Source organism: Capricornis sumatraensis, chromosome 20 (genome assembly GCF_032405125.1).
Source record: "Capricornis sumatraensis isolate serow.1 chromosome 20, serow.2, whole genome shotgun sequence".
Lineage (NCBI taxonomy): Eukaryota > Metazoa > Chordata > Mammalia > Artiodactyla > Bovidae > Capricornis > Capricornis sumatraensis.
The window spans coordinates 24,551,910-24,569,745 of NC_091088.1; the positions used below are offsets into that span (position 1 = coordinate 24,551,910).

The window sequence follows — 17,836 nt, forward strand, 5'->3', positions numbered from 1 at the left end:
TGTTGGAAGAGGGTGTTTGCTATGACCAGTGCATTTTCTTGGCAAAACTCTATTAGTCTTTGCCCTGCTTCATTCCGCATTCCAAGGCCAAATTTGCCTGTTACTCCAGGTGTTTATTGACTTCCTACTTTTACATTCCAGTCCCCTATAATGAAAAGGACATCTTTTTTGGGTGTTAGTTCTAAAGGGTCTTGTAGGTCTTCATAAAACCGTTCAACTTCAGTTTCTTCAGCGTTACTGGTTGGGGCATAGACTTGGATAACTGTGATATTGAATGGTTTGCCTTGGAGACGAACCGAGATCATTCTGCCGTTTTTGAGACTGCATCCAAGTACTGCATTTCAGACTCTTTTGTTGACCATGATGGCTACTCCATTTCTTCTGAGGGATTCCTGCCCGCAGTAGTAGATATAATGGTCATCTGAGTTAAATTCACCCATTCCAGTCCATTTTAGTTCGGTGATTCCTAGAATGTCGACGTTCACCCTTGCCATCTCTTGTTTGACCACTTCCAATTTGCCTTGGTTCGTGGACCTAACATCCAGGTTCCTATGCAATATTGCTCTTTACAGCATCAGATCTTGCTTCTATCACCAGTCACATCCACAAGTGGGTATTGTTTTTGCTTTGGCTCCATCCCTTCATTCTTTCTGGAGTTATTTCTCCACTGATCTCCAGTAGCATATTGGGCACCCACTGACCTGGGGAGTACCTCTTTCAGTACCCTATCATTTTGCCTTTTCATACTGTTCATGGGGTTCTCAAGGCAAGAATACTGAAGTGGCTTGCCATTCCCTTCTCCAGTGGACCACATTCTGTCAGACCTCTCCACCATGACCCGCCCGTCTTGGGTTGCCCCGCAGGCATGGCTTGGTTTCATTGAGTTAGACAAGGCTGTGGTCCTAGTGTGATTAGATTGACTAGTTTTCTGTGAGTATGGTTTTATTGTGTCTGCCCTCTGATGGCAAACTGATTAGTACCATTAAAATAAAAAAATACTGGACTTTTCCTGGCAGTCTAGTGGTTAAGACTTGGAACTTCTACCGCAGGTGGCTCAGGTTCAATCCCTGGAACTTAGGGGTGGGATTAAAAAAAAAACTGATTTTTAAAAACAGGTCTTATTTTAATATGTACTTAAAAATGTTAGTTTGATTATTTCTATATGCATTTAGTGGCCATTTGTGTTTCCTCTTGTGTACATCACTTAAGTCATTTTTTACCCATCTACTTCTAGTACCTGAAACAGAGGCTGGCATATAGAAGGTACTTAGTAAGTGTTGGTTAAATGAATGGGCTTGGATCACAAAGTTCTCGGTAACCTTTTAACTTCCATTCTAGAATTTTATAAAGCAGAACCTAGATTAGGAATATTTTCAAACTCAGAGAAAATAATGCATCAAATTAAAATAATTCAATTAAAAGAATTTTCTAAATTTCAACATGAGTCATGGAAAAAAGTTGAGTTTAATTAATTTTACTTTAAAAGCTGAATGTTGAAGCTGAAAGTCCAATACTTTGACCACCTGATGGGAAGAGCTGACTCATTTGAAAAGACCCTGATGCTGGGAGGGATTGTGGGCAGGAGGAGAAGGGAACGACAGAGGATGAGATGGTTGGATGGCATCACTGACTCAATGGACATGGGTTTGGGTGAACTCTGGGAGTTGGTGATGGACAGGGAGGCCTGGCATGCTGTGGTTCATGGGGTCGCAAAGAGCTGGACATGACTGAGCAACAGAATTGAACTTTAAAAGCAGTGTCTTCCTTTTTTGGTAACCAAAATGTCTCCAAATCAGCATACTGTTTATCAATTCTCCATTTTACAAATGATTAAAGGGTTGATTCTTTGCCATTTATTATTAATGGCTAACACCTATTTTGTTATACCTATACGTTTGATTCCTGGGTTGGGAAAATCCCCTGGAGAAGGGGATAACAGTATACCTGTAACCTATAGGTATAGGTATCGAACCTATACCTATTGAGCTCTCACTCATGAGGTATAATTCCGTGAGGTAAGTGCTACTGTTATGCCATTCTACATGATGGTAAAACAGTTGAGAAAGGTTACATGGCCTGCCTAAGGTCACACAGTGTCTCAACAGCACAGCCAGCACTTGGAATTTGATTAGTCTGACCCAAGGTCACTATAAATATAATATAGCATTTAGTATTTATTTAGGAGATCAAACAGTTATTCTTCATATGTCCATTCTTTATAAAAATAACACATCTACTAATAGTCACTATTTGTGTATAACTGAAAAAAAATGATGAATGACTGCTCTACAACTTTTACACTGAATTAAAAACCAGTTATTTTTGAAAAGACACCATTCATGGAAGGGTGTGCTGGGCTCTCTTGGGAGATGTGCTATTAAAAGAGTAACTCAGAAGGTCTAAATTTAAACATTTAAAAATCACTGTTGTAAGAATCTCTCCCATCTAGGGTGGAGAGAATAGTCAACAGGAAGCAGTAACACAGGATGGGTAGGGCTCCTCAACAGGAAGAGATCTGAAGGAAAGGAAGACAACAGAGAGAGAAAGGGGAAAGTGGAAAGAAGGTTTTTTTTGTGTTTGCAGCCACCCCACCCCCAATAAAATGCAAGAGCTTCTGGAATCATTTGCATTTTGTATTAACTACATTATTTAAAGATGAGAAAACAGTGGTACATCAAAGTTGAAAAATTTACTTGGATCTATTGTTTGAAAATCAAACTTTATTCTAAAAATTAAACATGCATATTCTGGAGAAAATACTGCATTTGTTGGGTGCACCTTTACTTCAAATACAAAAATAAATATTTGCAGGTTAAAAAAATTTGGTCTTGGATTCTGAGTATTTCTGCAAAGGATGGGATAAACACTTTATATTCCCCTTTCCTCTGCATATTTTGCCAAAGATGGGTAACTGGCTTACATTACAGCTTCCCAAGTCTTTAGGAAAGAGTGGAAATTGATGTTGTCTAAATATTAGGAGTGCAAGAATGATCATCAATCTAAATGTTTTTCTTTCCTCAGTTAAGTGGATCCAAGAATCTTTCAGAGCCAAGCACACAGACACCAGGACATCTGCACTCCAAGGCAATTCTTTAAACGTAAAACTGTGATACAGATGATCACCACAAAAACTGGAAAACCGCGTGCACCTGCGGACGACTTGTCTCTGCTATCCTCCAACTCCCCTCAATTTCAGCCTGAGCTCTTGATTCCAATTTCTTTCTCTTCCTCATACCTGTTTCTTTTTTTTTTTTCAAAAACATTCTATCTTGTTCTTTTTGGTATACTCCCTACTCTAGCTCTTATCTAAAATCAGCATATTAATGCTAGCACTTATCTTAGAGACCTTCTTCTCTACAGATAAGAACAGAGGCCCAAGGTCCACAAGTTAGTGGAAAAGAGATAAAACTAGAACCCAGTCTTCTGACTTCCTGCCAAGATAAGGTTTGTCTCAGTTAATTTTCCATCTATTCAGAGCTGTGAGTAAAACCTCACAAGATGTGATTCATCTGGTGAGTTCTCCTCCTCTTCCAGTAGATGCAAGTGATCACTTCAATTTCCTCAGCCACTGCTCTGCAATGAGACTCCTGTCAGTCTCTGCCACTACCTATGGCATCTTTGTTTTGAGTAAGTTATTGTGTAAGCTTCCTCATGAAGCTTGATGATAATGATGTGTCCTCTACATACATTTCTCCCACTTCACACACCTTACTATCAATCGGTTCTTGTTCTTCAAGGGAGAATCTGCTCCTATGGGGAGGTGGCTTTCAGACAATTACCAGTGATTGCTCATTTGTCTATTTCCTTCCTTTCTACCTGAAGGAGATCCTGTGCTTCACCAGAACATTAGCTTCCACCCCTGCAAAGGGAAACAGGGTGCTCTCCTTCCAAAAGATTTCATAACTCATATAATCTATCCTGTCTTGGAATTCAAGATGATGTCTGTTTCACAGTCAATATAAGTCTATCTAATGAATACCAACTCAACAGCTTCCAAATAAATAATTACAAGTGATGCCAATATTTATTTGTATAATTCCAAATGAGAGTCTTCCTGCTGTAATCTTCTTTATGTTAAAATTTTTTTTAAATTTAATATTTCCTACTTTAATATAACCTGTCTATAAAATAAAACCTGAACTGTATTGGATCTGTATCACTATGACCAAAATCAAAGGAATATAAATTTTATAATAATTATTATTTATGACAAAGAATTTCCTTTACCTGGCTAAGAATTTTCATCCCTGAGTGCAACAGCTTTTTCGCAGCTTTATAATAAATCGTCTCTGGTTTGTTGTAAATCATAGCGTTAGTACACATTAGTTTGAAGTTATCCTGCAGAGAAAATATTAGGAAGGAATGCATTAAGACAAAACAAAGTACCCTCCTGTCCTGGTCTAAAATTACGCAGGTCCTCAAAAAGCTCAAAACAACAACCATCAAACAAACAAAAACAAACCAGTAAAAAAACACCATCTTTCCTTTTGTTTACTAAACAACATTAATAGCAATTTATTAAGTTTTAAAACTAACAAAACAAATACTGCAAAATTAATTTAAACATCCGACTACATTCCTTTACAAATTCTAAACATTCTATAGTAACTACATAAACTTTATAGATTCTGAGATAAAATTTTAAAATGGGTTTCTTCAGTATAATCTTATTGCACACAAAGAGGATTAGGAAATACTTCTATCTTACATTTAATAATTACTGAGTATTTCATTTAATTAAAAAAATCCTTAGTTTAAAAACAAACATCTTAATTATCCATTGATGAATTAAATATTTTATTTTGGATCTTGACTGAAAACTGGGACAATTGTAAATTATCCTAACAATATTTCCTACCAGAGTCAAATTAACTGAGCAAAAATGGCAAAACATTTATACTAATTTAAGTGTTTGGATACTATTATAAGCTAAATATAATTTGCAGAATGTTGCAAAATCATGCCAACCTGAAATAAACCATACAACTTCAAAGACTTACAACATTTAACCAGAGTAGGCAAATTATCAAAACTGTACTTTTGGTTTAAATTTCAAAGTATGCACATGTGCTAGGGAACTCAATTCCACTGCGTATTTTCATGGTTAAGCAATTTTTACATTGTATAAATATGAGAGTGATTATGCCAAGGCCTCACTAAATAAAAATGATAAAAACTCAACAAAAAAGAATCTGACCCTCAGCCTCCTCTGAATTTAAAACATTTAAGCCCCACTATTTAATAACTAGTGATGACAGCCTAAAACATTTAATGTAATGAAAATGGGTGGGCTGAATATCATTTAAAAGTACATGAGAAGACTGAGTCAAGTGTCATAATAAATTTGGTGTTAAATTTAAAGCAGACGAAGTGTATGTGGATCCTCAGTTCTTGGCCAAGTCTCTAATCAGTTAGGATTTTGTTAGGTCATCATCTCTAGGAATCTGAGGAAAGCTATGGATCTACTCCTCAAGTGCACACATGTAATACAAAGGTGAACACAAAATTTCCCTGTAATTTTATAAAATTCCTGATCCCTCTAAAGGCTCATCCATGGCTACCCAAAGGACCCCAGGTTCGGAACCTTTGCTATAGATATTCTGAAAAGCTTTCATTCCATTAAAATTATTAAATATATATTTGGGGAAGGAGAGGCAAACGAGGGGAGACAAACTAGGTGACTACCACACTAAATGACCAGTGGTCCTGTAACTGGAAAACGTACTGGATCATTCTACAGACTACAGGTCTGATCCATTACTTCATGAATCTTTTACAAATTACTTATTCATCCAGTAACATTTTTTGGTTGTGCTGGGTCTTTGTTGCGGCGTGGGCTTTCCTCTAGGTGCAGAGAACAGGGGCTACCCTCTGGTTGTGATACATGGACTTCTTAGAGTCGTGGCTTCTCCTAACAGGGCACAGGCTCAACTGTTGTGGTACACAGGCTTAGCTGCTCTATGCCATGTGGGTCTTCCCGGATCAGGGATTGAACCTGCATCTCCTATCTGATCCCTGAGTTGGGAAGATCCTCTGGAGAAGGGAAAGGCTACCCACTCCAGTAGTCTGGCCTGGAGGATTGCATGGACTGTATAGTCCATGGAGTCGCAAAGAGTCAGACACAACTGAGTGACTTTCACTCTCATTCTTCCACTGGCAGGCAGGTTCTTTACCACTGAGGCTCCAGGGAAGCCCTATTATTCCATGAATCTTAACTGTCATGTGCTAGACTTTACTGGATTTTTGTGTAATGGCAATTGTTCTTTCATAAAGTTGAATGACCTTTCTGCATACTTCCAAGTATTAAAAAAAAAAAACCTCCAACAGTTTAATGAGCTGGATAAGCTAATTAAACATTACATGGGGCTATTGAATTTTCTTGAGAAAAAAATACAGCTGTATAGAAAACTCCAAAGTTAAAAATACTTGTTCATTTCAATTATGATAAATCTTGACCATCTGCTCAAAAACACTTAGTGGGCATACTTCTACTCTCTCTTGTCATCGTAAGGGAAAGATCAAAGGAAAGTTATTCACAGAAAGGAAAAAAAGCTGAAAAATTTTCCATTAAGCAATAATAAGATCAGAAACATGCTGAAATAAACAGTTTTAGCTTAATTTTCACCAGATGAAAAGTTGAGAAAATTTTCTGTTTCTCTGAATACAAGAGAATATAATTCAGGTTTTTCAGAGTGAAATATACATTCAAACTGATAGTAAAGACAGAACTAAATGCTAGTATTATTCATAAAATTCAGCTAATCAACGTGCATTAAAAAAAAAAAAGAGAGACCAAGTAAAGATAACATTTACTGTCTTATTTTCCTTCTATAAATGATTAGGGTCTAGCCCTTGGGTCAGATGAGAACACATACAATATTCATTCAGAAAAAAAAACAAAGGTAGAGTAGACACACTATTTAGACACTTGAGTTTGTGGTGGTTTGGTACAGAGCAAATTAAAACAGAAAACACACAGCCCCTTTCCTTAGGAGGATTAAAATGAAAAGCTTAACTCTGAAACCAGCATCTACATCAAGGCTATTCAAAGATAGAAAAATGTCAAGTATAACACTAGGCATGTGTATCATCTTCATGGCTTGTAGGTTCTTTACTTGTAATTTTAAAATTTCTTATTGCTGAATTGTTGAAGAAAATATGCTAAAAAAAATATAGCCAAAGTGAATTCAGGGAGCAACTCACTTTCATCAAACTAGATAACGTAATTAAACTTCTGCTTGGTATTTCTCGACAAGCTGATTTATTCTCTATTTTACATGTCCAGAAACAGAAACTACTCTAAATCAACTTCCATTAAGATACTAACTTTGTTTAATATTTTGTAAAAATCTATAACAGAAAATAATCAAGAAAAAAATACACAGCCCAATCACTTTGTGGTACACCTGAAACCAATACAACATTGTAAATCAACTATACTTCAATTAAAAAACTATCAATTTTACCTGTATTCATCTGAAATTTAAAATCAAACATTTTCATTTTAAAGGCTGAGAAAATATTTCATAGAACACATGAATTTCAAAATTTTACCAAAACTCACAAAATAATAAAGACAGCAGATGACTTATTTTGTCTGCTTTTCTATCACCAAGCTCAAACATGTTTTCTAAGACAAAAAAATACACATTTTTGGGTATTAACATAAACTTGAGAATGATTCTGAATACCAGACATGCAGATTTCTACAAAGACTTCCCATACACAGGATCCAAAAATTTGACTCTTAATTGAATAGATATTGTAGCATAGCTCAGTCTATTCTCCAATACAACATAAATAACAAGTTACCTTCAGTTCTTCTATGGACTGGTAATCATTGTTCTTGATCTTTTCTTTCATGGTACTAAAATCCATTGGGTGTTTAATGATCATGGAGTAGCCGGGGGCAATAAAATCAGTCACAGGAAATGAAAAGAAAGCACTTGGGTCTTTTCTGTGAAGACAGGAAAAAAGCAAATTTTATTTCTACTACAAACAAAATTACTGGTCAAGGAGTATTAAGTCAGAGGAAATCCTTCAGATGTAGAATTTGTAGCAGGCTAATATGTTTTTCACTAAAAACTGAAGTAATGATTTTAAAGACTAATAACTATTTAATAAGGTTCAGATGCTTTACATATAAATTGTACCCTTAAGACAGAATCTTTTAAAATATGCAGCTTAATTAATTCGCAACATCTCCAACACAGGGAAAGATGAAACAAAATAAGAAATCTCGACTAACTAAAAAATGTCTTGTACTCTGGGAGATTAATACTATGTATTTTTTATTAACCAGAGAAAAAGCAGAAGCAGTGACTAAAACGCACGTCTGCAGCCTTCCACACTGGCTTCTAGCTGGGCTTGGACTCTTGGCAGGCCACAGAGCTGTTGCGTCCTCATGAGCGCAGCTGGCCCTCTGTATCTGTGGGCTTCCCAAATGTGAATATGAGAGCTGACTGTTCACTGGACTGCTGCCATTTTCTGTAAGGGACTTGAGCATCCTTGGATTCTGGTACCCATGGGGGCTCCTGGAATCAATCCCATGTGGATACCGAAGGACAACCATATATATTTTCTTAAATGAATGGGTATAACTTCCCATCGTGTGTGTAGGGGACTGCTCAAAAAATGGACATTAAAAAGGTTATAATACCTCCAAACTTGAGACCCAGTGCTTTCTATCATAGGTTCTTAACCCTGCCTGTACATGAGAATCATGAGAGGCGCTTTAAAAAGAATTCCAGTGTGGTGGGAGGCTAACCCTAGACCCACTACACGCGAATCTCTTGCGGGAGGAAGAGTGGTCCAGGCACTGGTTTTTCTAGGGTTGAATTTTGGTATTTACAGGATAGACAGAGTTGAAAACCACTGCTCCATATGATTAATTCATTAGACTGTTATATTCCTCTGGAAATTTGGCATATCAAAGCTTTCTTACTCCAAATAACCACAGCATTAATAATGATTAAAAAGTCATAATAATGGAAGCAATTAAAAAAATAAATTTACCACATGCCAGGCACAGTGGTAGGGAATTGATGTATTTTTATATCTAATGCTCACAAAAGCCATCAAGGAGCTGGTATTCTCACTTAGAGATGAGGATACTGAGGCTCAGAGGTCAAATTATTTGTTTTAGGTCATAAATCTGACAAAATACAGAGTTAGAATCTGAACTCAGGTGTGTGTGTATCTGCCTTGGTTCTTCCCAGCAGGACACCTAGCTGTAACAGTAAAAAATACTGAGAATAAGCAAAAATGTCCAGTTTGGAACTTACAGATCCAAATGCATACTATCCACAGAAGTTACTTGAATAACACCACGAAGCATCTCTGGTGGACCTCTTCAGAGCAAATTATCTGGACTCCCTAAAATTAGTCATTTTAATATAGAGTCCGACTTGGTTTGACCAAAGATGCTATTACTAAACCTGGTCAATTACATTCTTTTCCAGTATCTGCACTGAGCCTTAAGGACCAAGAATCACTAAGGCTATTAAAAAAAAATATGGCTCTGAGTTCTAATTCCCATAATGTTCTGAGCAATGTGAACATTCTCAGACTGAGAGAGACTGACAAGTAACTTTCTCTTACGGAGACATCATTAACTTATATTCTGGTCTTGTACTGCAAGAAACAAAATTAAAAGGTAGCCAAACACTTTACAGTCAAAAATTCTAATTGAGTTGGAATGCTCAGTACTTACCTGTTTACTCCTTTGGGACAAGCAATGAATGATTTATTCAAGTGTAAAGACTTGAGATGTAAATTTCTCAACTGTTCTTTAACACCAAAAAAGGAAGAGCGGTCACTGATTTCTGATTTTCACTGCAAAACTGAATAGGTGTTGAATACAGATAGCTTTATTTTAAAAAGTATTTATGATAAGTTCTGGGGTTGACATATAAGTCCAACACAGTCAGAAGAAATCTCACTGTATGAATGCATGCCCTATATCCATGAATCCTCTGCTAATAATGTAGATGTCTTTAGGCTAAAACTTTAAATTCTGAGTGAACTGAGGTATCAAAATAAATATTTTAACAAGGATTAAGTTATTCTTTTCTCTTTTAAGAACTTCACATTGGTTTTATCAAGTTACTATACTTTTTAGAACAAATTTCTGCATTTAAGAGAGGGTACAAATCTTACTTATGATATTTTGTTTCTTCTCACAGACTTGCTAATTACTGAACACTCACAGCAGTGATAAGCAGCACAGACCTATAGAAGGTGTTTTGATCTATTAGCAAAATGGAAATACCTGTATTATTTAATCCTGGTTTAAAGCTTTAACATCAGAAGTTACTTTAGATTAAGGAAAAATCTGCCATTAAGAGGATTATGTAACACTCTTCAAGCTGCCAGTTAAAACAAACCAAATGAGAACATCTAAAAGTCAGCCTCTTGGAGTATTCCTATTGCCAGGCAAAATATTTATCATCCACTTTAAAATCAAGTACATTTGGATATAGGCCACAATATGTGATTTGAAATAATAATAATAAAAAGAAGTGGTTTGGATCCTCTATTTCCCATTTCAATTTCCATGTTATAAAAATGCTAGAAAAAAATTCACCTCTGCAGTTGTCTCATCAGTTGATTCAAAGCTTCTTGAAGAGGTGTCTGTTCTACTTCTAAAGCAAAGAAAGAAGAGCGTTTTAAAAGAGAAGATCTAGAGAGTATTGTTTAGCTTATTTTCTATACATGACTTATCTCATACCCATCATTAAATTATCTCATACAGAAACTCCATTTATTTTTCAAATATGCTGAAGTAAGAGAACAAGAAGTTTGAAAAAGAAATTAAAGTTCTTAAGCAGTAAAATAAGAAAATGTAAACAAATTTTTTTTTTTAAACAAATTTTAATTTAACAGCTTTTAAACTTTTAACTTTCCCTGGCTAACATCCTTAAAATAATTTCAGCTTCCTCATTCAGGACAGTTAATTCAGAGTTATTCCAACCTTCTTGTTTGGCTAGAGAGCTTGCAAGAGGCTTCTCAGGAGGCAAGTCTAATCGTACAGGGGCCTGACACTGTAGGTCTTTTTCTGCCTCAATATCCACATGGTCACGATCTCGCTTTCTTTTATCCTCCTAAATGGAACAAAAAGAGATAATTTAGAAATATTTCAGAATTGATTCCTTTAAATCATTTGATTTCAGTGGAAAAAAATAAGATGCCACTGAAGATGATTAATAATGAAATCTTAATGTTATTTTACTGCCATCTACTGGGAAATAAGAGAATATCATGTTCATAAATGGGAGGGGAAAGTGCTTCTATATGCTAGAATTAATTAATCAGAAAAATAATACTATTCATAGAAGCAAAATAACACACCAGGAGTAAATCTAATAAAAGATGACCAATTACCTTTTAGGAAAAATTGTGAAACATTATTGAAAGGCCATTGTGAAAGACCTGAATAAAGGAGATATACCATGTTCATGAACTGAAAGATAGTTCGCTCCAAAGTAATCTATAAATAAAATGCAAAGCCTATCAAAATTGTAAGATAGGATTTTCCATTAAATTTGACAAGCCAGTCATATAATTTATCTTGAAGAGTGAATCATCAGTACAGTCAGAACAGTTTGAAAAAGGTCACAATAAAATGTGTGCTATCAGTTTGTATAAAGTGACAAGACAATGTGGGTCTGACACAGGGACAAACAAACCTATGAAACAGAGACCAGAGAGCCAGAGCCAGACTTGTGCACACAGAGAAGTCCTGACAGATCAGAGAGTGCAAGCGAAGCCGCTCGGTTGGGCCCCATCCTGCGGCACGATAGATCAGCTACAAAAGGGTAGTGCTGGGCAAACTGGTCAATCACGTGAGGTTAGAGCTCGGCCGAGCCCCATCCTGCGGCATGACAGATCAGCTACGAAAGGGAAGTGCTGGGCCAACTGGTCATCCACATGAAGATACGTTAAAGACTTGATTTTAAAACTCGACATAGAGTAAGAGAATCTTTATGACTTCAGAATGGAAAGATTTTATCTATAAAAGACCAGCTACTGACTGAGAAACATAAATAAATCAAAATATTAGCAAAGATTACATAAAGAGCATTTATAAATTCATGTAAAAAGGCAAATAACCCAACAGAAAATGGGTAAAGGAAATCACAGCTAAGCCCCAGAAGACACATAGAAATGTTAAGAAACATGAAAACTAGCTTCAAGATCCCTGGAACTCTGGCAATTGTGAATTTAAAAACCGGAAGGTACTTCACATCTCTATGAGTAGTAAAAATTAAAATGTCTGAAAATGTCAAGTTTTGAAAAGAATGGGCTCTCATACCTTGCAGTGCACGTGTGTGTGCTAAATCGCTTTAGTTGTATCTGACTCTGTGTAACCCCATGGACTGCAGCCCACCAGGCTCCTCTATCCATGGGGATTTCCCAGGCAAGAATACTGGAGTGGGTTGTCATTTCCTTCTCCAGGGGATCTTCCCAAGCCGGAAACTGAACCTGCGTCTCCTGCATTGGCAAGTGGATTTTTTACCAATGACCCACCAGGGAAACCCACAACAACCTTTTACCCTACTTCTCAGTGATTCTACTCCAGGGCATATACCCTAGAGAAACTTCCTTTCACAACTGTACATGAAGAGATGCACAACAATATTTACTTCAGCACTCTGTGAAATAGTAAAAAATTAGGAACAACTTATTAAAAGGAAAATCCTACTAAAAGGAAATAGAATAACAAATTATGGCATATTTACATAGCAGGTAAAATTAATAGGCTAAAGTTACACTGTATCAGCATGTATTATGTTTAGAAATAATTTCTAGAGGAAAAAGTTGAGAACTGTTACAAGATCAGCTATGTAAGTTTTGAAAATATATAAAGTGTACTTTACAAATATACACAGAAGTAGTAAAATTATGAAACAAGTTTACATGTTATACACACCAAATTCATGGTTCTCTCTAGGGAATGAGGAAGAGGAATGGATTCTGGGAGGATACACAGAAAGCTTCATTGGTGTCTGTACTCTGATATCTTTAAAAAACATAAAACCAACCAAATGGCAAAATGTTATGTTTTGCTAAAGCTGAATGGTTGGCATCCAGGAAATAGGTTAAAAAAAAATCCTGTTTTTTGCATCTTAAAAATTAAGTTTTAGAGTAAAATTGCCCCAAACTATCTATTTTACACTCCTGAGAATCAAGATTCTCAATAGGATCTTATTTGCTTGGTCTACATCCTAATTTCTTATTCTAGTATCCAAAGCGGTGGTTCTCAAAGTGTGGTTCCCAGACTAGCAACATCAGCCTTATCTGGGAAATTACTAGAAATGCAAATTCTGAGGTCTCATGAAGGTTCGCAAGTGTCAGCGTGCATCAGAATCATTTGAAAGTCTTGTTAGAACGCTAGTGATTAGGTCCTGTCCCCAGAGTTACCGATCCAGTAGGTCTAGTGTACAGTCTGTGAATCTGCATTACTAACAAGTTTCTAGGCTATGTGGGTGTTGCCCATGCAGGGATCACACTTGGAACATCAGTGATACAGAGCTTCACATTCTATAGTCCAAAGCATCTAATACAGAAAACATGACTGGTTGAAGCTCCAGAGAACAATGTTATAAACTGTACTTACTGTGCACTTGAGGTCAGTTTCCATTAAGTTGACTGGTGTCTTTTTTTATGGCCCTATGACATATTCTGGAGCAGTAATTTTTGACTCATGGAAGTTCTGTATCTTTTCCCCAGAAAAACTGGCATTAATCTTTTGTAGGTTGGCAGGTTTTGAACATCTGTTCAACGGAAAAAGACCTCAGAGAGAAGATCTCTTCCTGTTAAATGTAAACAGTGGATAAACGACAGCCTGAAAGGCAATTAAGCACTCTCCTAGGTGGAAAGAACTAAGGCCTTAGTGCAAAAAGTCTAGAGTAGGGATTGGCAAACTTTTTTGGTGAACAACCAGGTAACATATAATTTAGGCTTTGTGGTCCATAATGTCAGTGATAACTATTAATATTAACCTTTGCCAGTATAGCAAGAAAGCAGGCACAGACAACATAATGGGTGTGGCTGTGCTCTAATAAAACTTTATTTACAAAATCAAGTGGTGTTGGCTCTAGTTTGCTGACACATGGTCTAGAGGCTCAAGTTCTTGCTCTAGCTTCATCTTTAACACACTCTGACCTTCTTAGGCACTCATTGACTTTCACTAGGCCTCTTTAGCAGCTATAAGATAAGAGATTCAACTGCTGATATTTATTTAACTTAACAGTTTATAAGATGGTGAAATGACCATGAAATAGAAAAGCTAAAAAAGTACCAAAGGAAGGTATTATGTTTCTGAACTACCCCTATCTGGTAACTTCATCTAGTTAGCCTGGTCTACAGGAAGCACTTTACTATTTGGTATGGCAAGAGAATATAGCCTTCCGGGCTAGAGTCCAAGAGAGAAATAGAATATAAATAACATATACTTGGAAACTACCCTAAAGTGAAAGGAGATATTGTAACATGTTATTGCCAGACTAGAAATTAGGAGATCTAGCTTCTAATTTACTAGAATGTAAACTTGAACAAGTTCTTCTACTGTTTCAGTCTCAGCCTCACCTATAAAACAAGAGGCTTTGATCCCTACAGTACTTTCTCCACCTAACGCTCTGATGATTCCTACCTTCCAATTTTCTTTTTCATGATTCCAAAATACGACAGAATCCAATTGTTAACGTCACTTACTGAAAGTAAGATATGTAAAACCAGAAGTTAATACAGGTCTGGTTAATACACCGTATTTTGCTAATTACACAGAGAAAACTAAACAGAAGTACTAGAGCCATTTAACTTCAGGTAGGAGGGTTTATAATTACTGTTTATAAAATGGGTTCAAATTCTGGCTTTGACACTTATTAGCTGAGGTCATGGAATAACTACATAAGGTAGAGCAGGGGCCTAATTTCCTCATTCTCAAAATAGACACAATAATATATACAATATGTACCTTAGAAGCTTGTTTTGAGGATTAATAAATGTATGTGAATTTTTAGCACAGTGCCTACCACATGGGCACATGGTAAATATTCATTCGTGCATTCAATAAGTAAATGGCATTCTACTGTGCGGACACACACTGGTGGATAAACAAACACAGCCCCGCCCTTAGGAAGCCGGCAGTGTAAAATGAGGCAGACATTAAACAACTTGGTAAAAAAAATGCAAACAGATTTCAAGGAGAGAATAACTGCTGGATGAGTCTAATTTAGAACTGGAGAAGTGTGGGAAGACTTCTATGAGGAAGTAGCATTTGAGCTGAGATCTCAAGGAGAGAATTTAGCCAGTGTGGGGGTGGAAGTCAGGGTGGAGGTGGAAACAGAATTCCAGGGAGAATAAATATTCTGAGTGTATGTAGGCCCGAGGCAGAGGAGAGAAACAGCAGCTATTTTTGTAACTACAAGCACACTGCACTTGTATCAAACTGGATTCCTATTTATCCATGACTCAATGGTAAGTTATTTTATTGATTTGTAAAACTTTTTTTTTTTATTGAATGAAGTAACTCTTCGCTCATATTATTACTACTAGCTCACTGCACTATGTTACAGATAGACACGCTTTCCTGTTTCACTGGAGTTCCTGGTGGGGAGGGAGGGCTTCAAATGTTATTCAGCTCTCTACCCCCAGCCTCAATAATGCCTAATACATAATATTTGTAGATTAATCAATCATTAAGAGATAGCATGAAGAAGGAACAAGAAAGCATGAAGTTCTAGGTATTATCCTTCAGATTGGTCACTTTTCAGAAGATGTATAGATAGATATCTGGGCTTTCTTGGTGGTTCAGATGATAAACAATCTGCCTGCAATGCAGGAGACTCAGGTTCAATCCCTGGGTCAGGAAGATCCCCTGGAGTAGAGAATGACAACCCACTCCAGTATTCCTGCCTGAAGAATTCCATGGACAGAGGAGCCTGGCGAGTTAACAGTTCATGGGGTCACAAAGAGTCATACACGACTGAGTGACTTTCACAACAACAACAACATTCATAGGTATTGATGTTAGTCGCTCAGTCATGTCCGATTCTTTTTGACCCCGTGGACTATAGCCCACCAGGCTCCTCTGTCCATGGAACTCTCCAGGCAAGACTGGAGTAGGCAGTCATTCCCTTCTCCAGGGGATCTTCCTGACCCAGGGAGTGAACCTGGGTCTCCTGCATTGAAGACAGATTCCTCACCGTCTGATCCACCAGGGAAGCCTATATCCGAATATTGCTTCCAGTGCAAACTGCAAAACAATTTCAGAACTTTGCTTTAACAGTTGACTTTATAATTCAACGGAAAAAAAATCACTTTTATTACTTTGAAGCTATACTTCATCTTCGGCCCTATGCTGAAAACAGCACCTGTCACACAATTTAGCCCTTAGATACTTCCCCTAGTCCCCAAGGCAGAATGAGGAACACCATCCTCTGTACTCCCAGAACACTTCAATCATACCTCTGTTAGAATTTACCAGGCCATGAAGTTTATCTTTTTGTGTCTGATTCCCCAGCCTAACTCTGAAGTCCTACAGAGTAGGAACTGTACTTTATCTTTATTATTTAAGTCTAATATTATATGTAACAGGTTTTGGGCAGATATTTGCTGAATAAACAAACAAAAAGTCGTTCTATCACAGGGCCAATACTACTCTTATGTCCTTAGTCAAGAGTCCTCCTTTTCTCTTGGAAGATTCTGTGTGACTAAGAGGATCACCTCAGGAAAGAACAGCCAAGCGGGGTAAAGTGGGGAAGATTTTCTGCTGACTGGAATAAGCCATAGCAGCCCTGAGATCCTGGGTGTGGCAGATTCACACAAAAGAAGTCAAGGAATTGTGTTTTGACAGAATTCCCACTTTCTTCAACAATTATCGTCATTCATTTCTCCTCTTGAGTAATAACCTATTTTACAGTTAACTAGGCAACAAAATAAGATACTAATAGTACCTACCCCATAAAACTGTGAAGTATTTAAATAGTAAAGAACTCAGAATGCTGAGCATAAACACTCAAAAGTCAGTTTTTACGAATATGTATGCCTCCTGGGACCCAGTACAAGACTTTAATAAAACGGGAATCTACTGTATAGGAATAAGTTTAAATTTTCATTAAAAGTTTTATTTACATTAATTCGAAAAGATGTAAGACTATGTTCATTACAGCAGTATTTATAATATCCAAAATATAGAAACAAACAGTGCTTATCAATGGATGAACAGAAAGAAAATGCCATGCTGAAATGAAATATTACTCAGGCATAAAAAAAAAGATGAAATCTTGCTATTTGCATCAACATCAATAGACCTTGAGGGCATTATGCTAAAGTGAAATAAGTCTGACAGAGAAAGCCAAATACTGTTATGATTTCACCCATATGTAGAACATAAAAAACAAAAAAGAAAACAAAATAAATGAAAAAGCCAAATCAAACCAAAAAACCCAAACACACAGACACAAAGCATATAGCAGTGGTTACCAGAGGGGGATGTGGAGGAGGGTGAAAGGGATAAAATGAATCAACTGTATTGTGATGGATGGGAAGTAAATTTTGGTGGTGAGCATGCTATAATGTACACAAAAGACAAAATATAATGCTGGACCAATGAAACTGATGTTATAAACTGTTACATTAATAAAAAATGTTTTACTTAACTCTAGCATTGTGAATAATGTCCTATGAATGCTTGTTGTTTTTGTCACTCACTCTGACTCTTCATGACCCCATGAACTACGGCACACCAGGCTTCCCTGTCCTTCACCATCTCCTGAAGCTTGCTCAAGCTCATGTCCATTGAGTCAGGGATGCCATCCAACCATCTTGTCCC

General features: G+C 36.8%; 1 protein-coding gene across 2 annotated transcripts in view; it reads right to left on the reverse strand.

Moving 5' to 3' along the window:
- BRD7 (bromodomain containing 7) overlaps window positions 1-17,836 on the reverse strand; it is a 49,703-nt gene that overhangs the window by 17,213 nt on the left and 14,654 nt on the right. For both annotated transcript variants that reach the window (XM_068992177.1, XM_068992176.1), the window contains exons 3-6: window positions 10,973-11,102; window positions 10,586-10,643; window positions 7,813-7,957; window positions 4,228-4,338 (exon numbers count right to left, since the gene is read on the reverse strand). In XM_068992177.1, coding sequence (XP_068848278.1) covers window positions 4,228-4,338; window positions 7,813-7,957; window positions 10,586-10,643; window positions 10,973-11,102 — 444 coding nt within the window. The remainder of the gene's footprint in view (window positions 1-4,227; window positions 4,339-7,812; window positions 7,958-10,585; window positions 10,644-10,972; window positions 11,103-17,836) is intronic.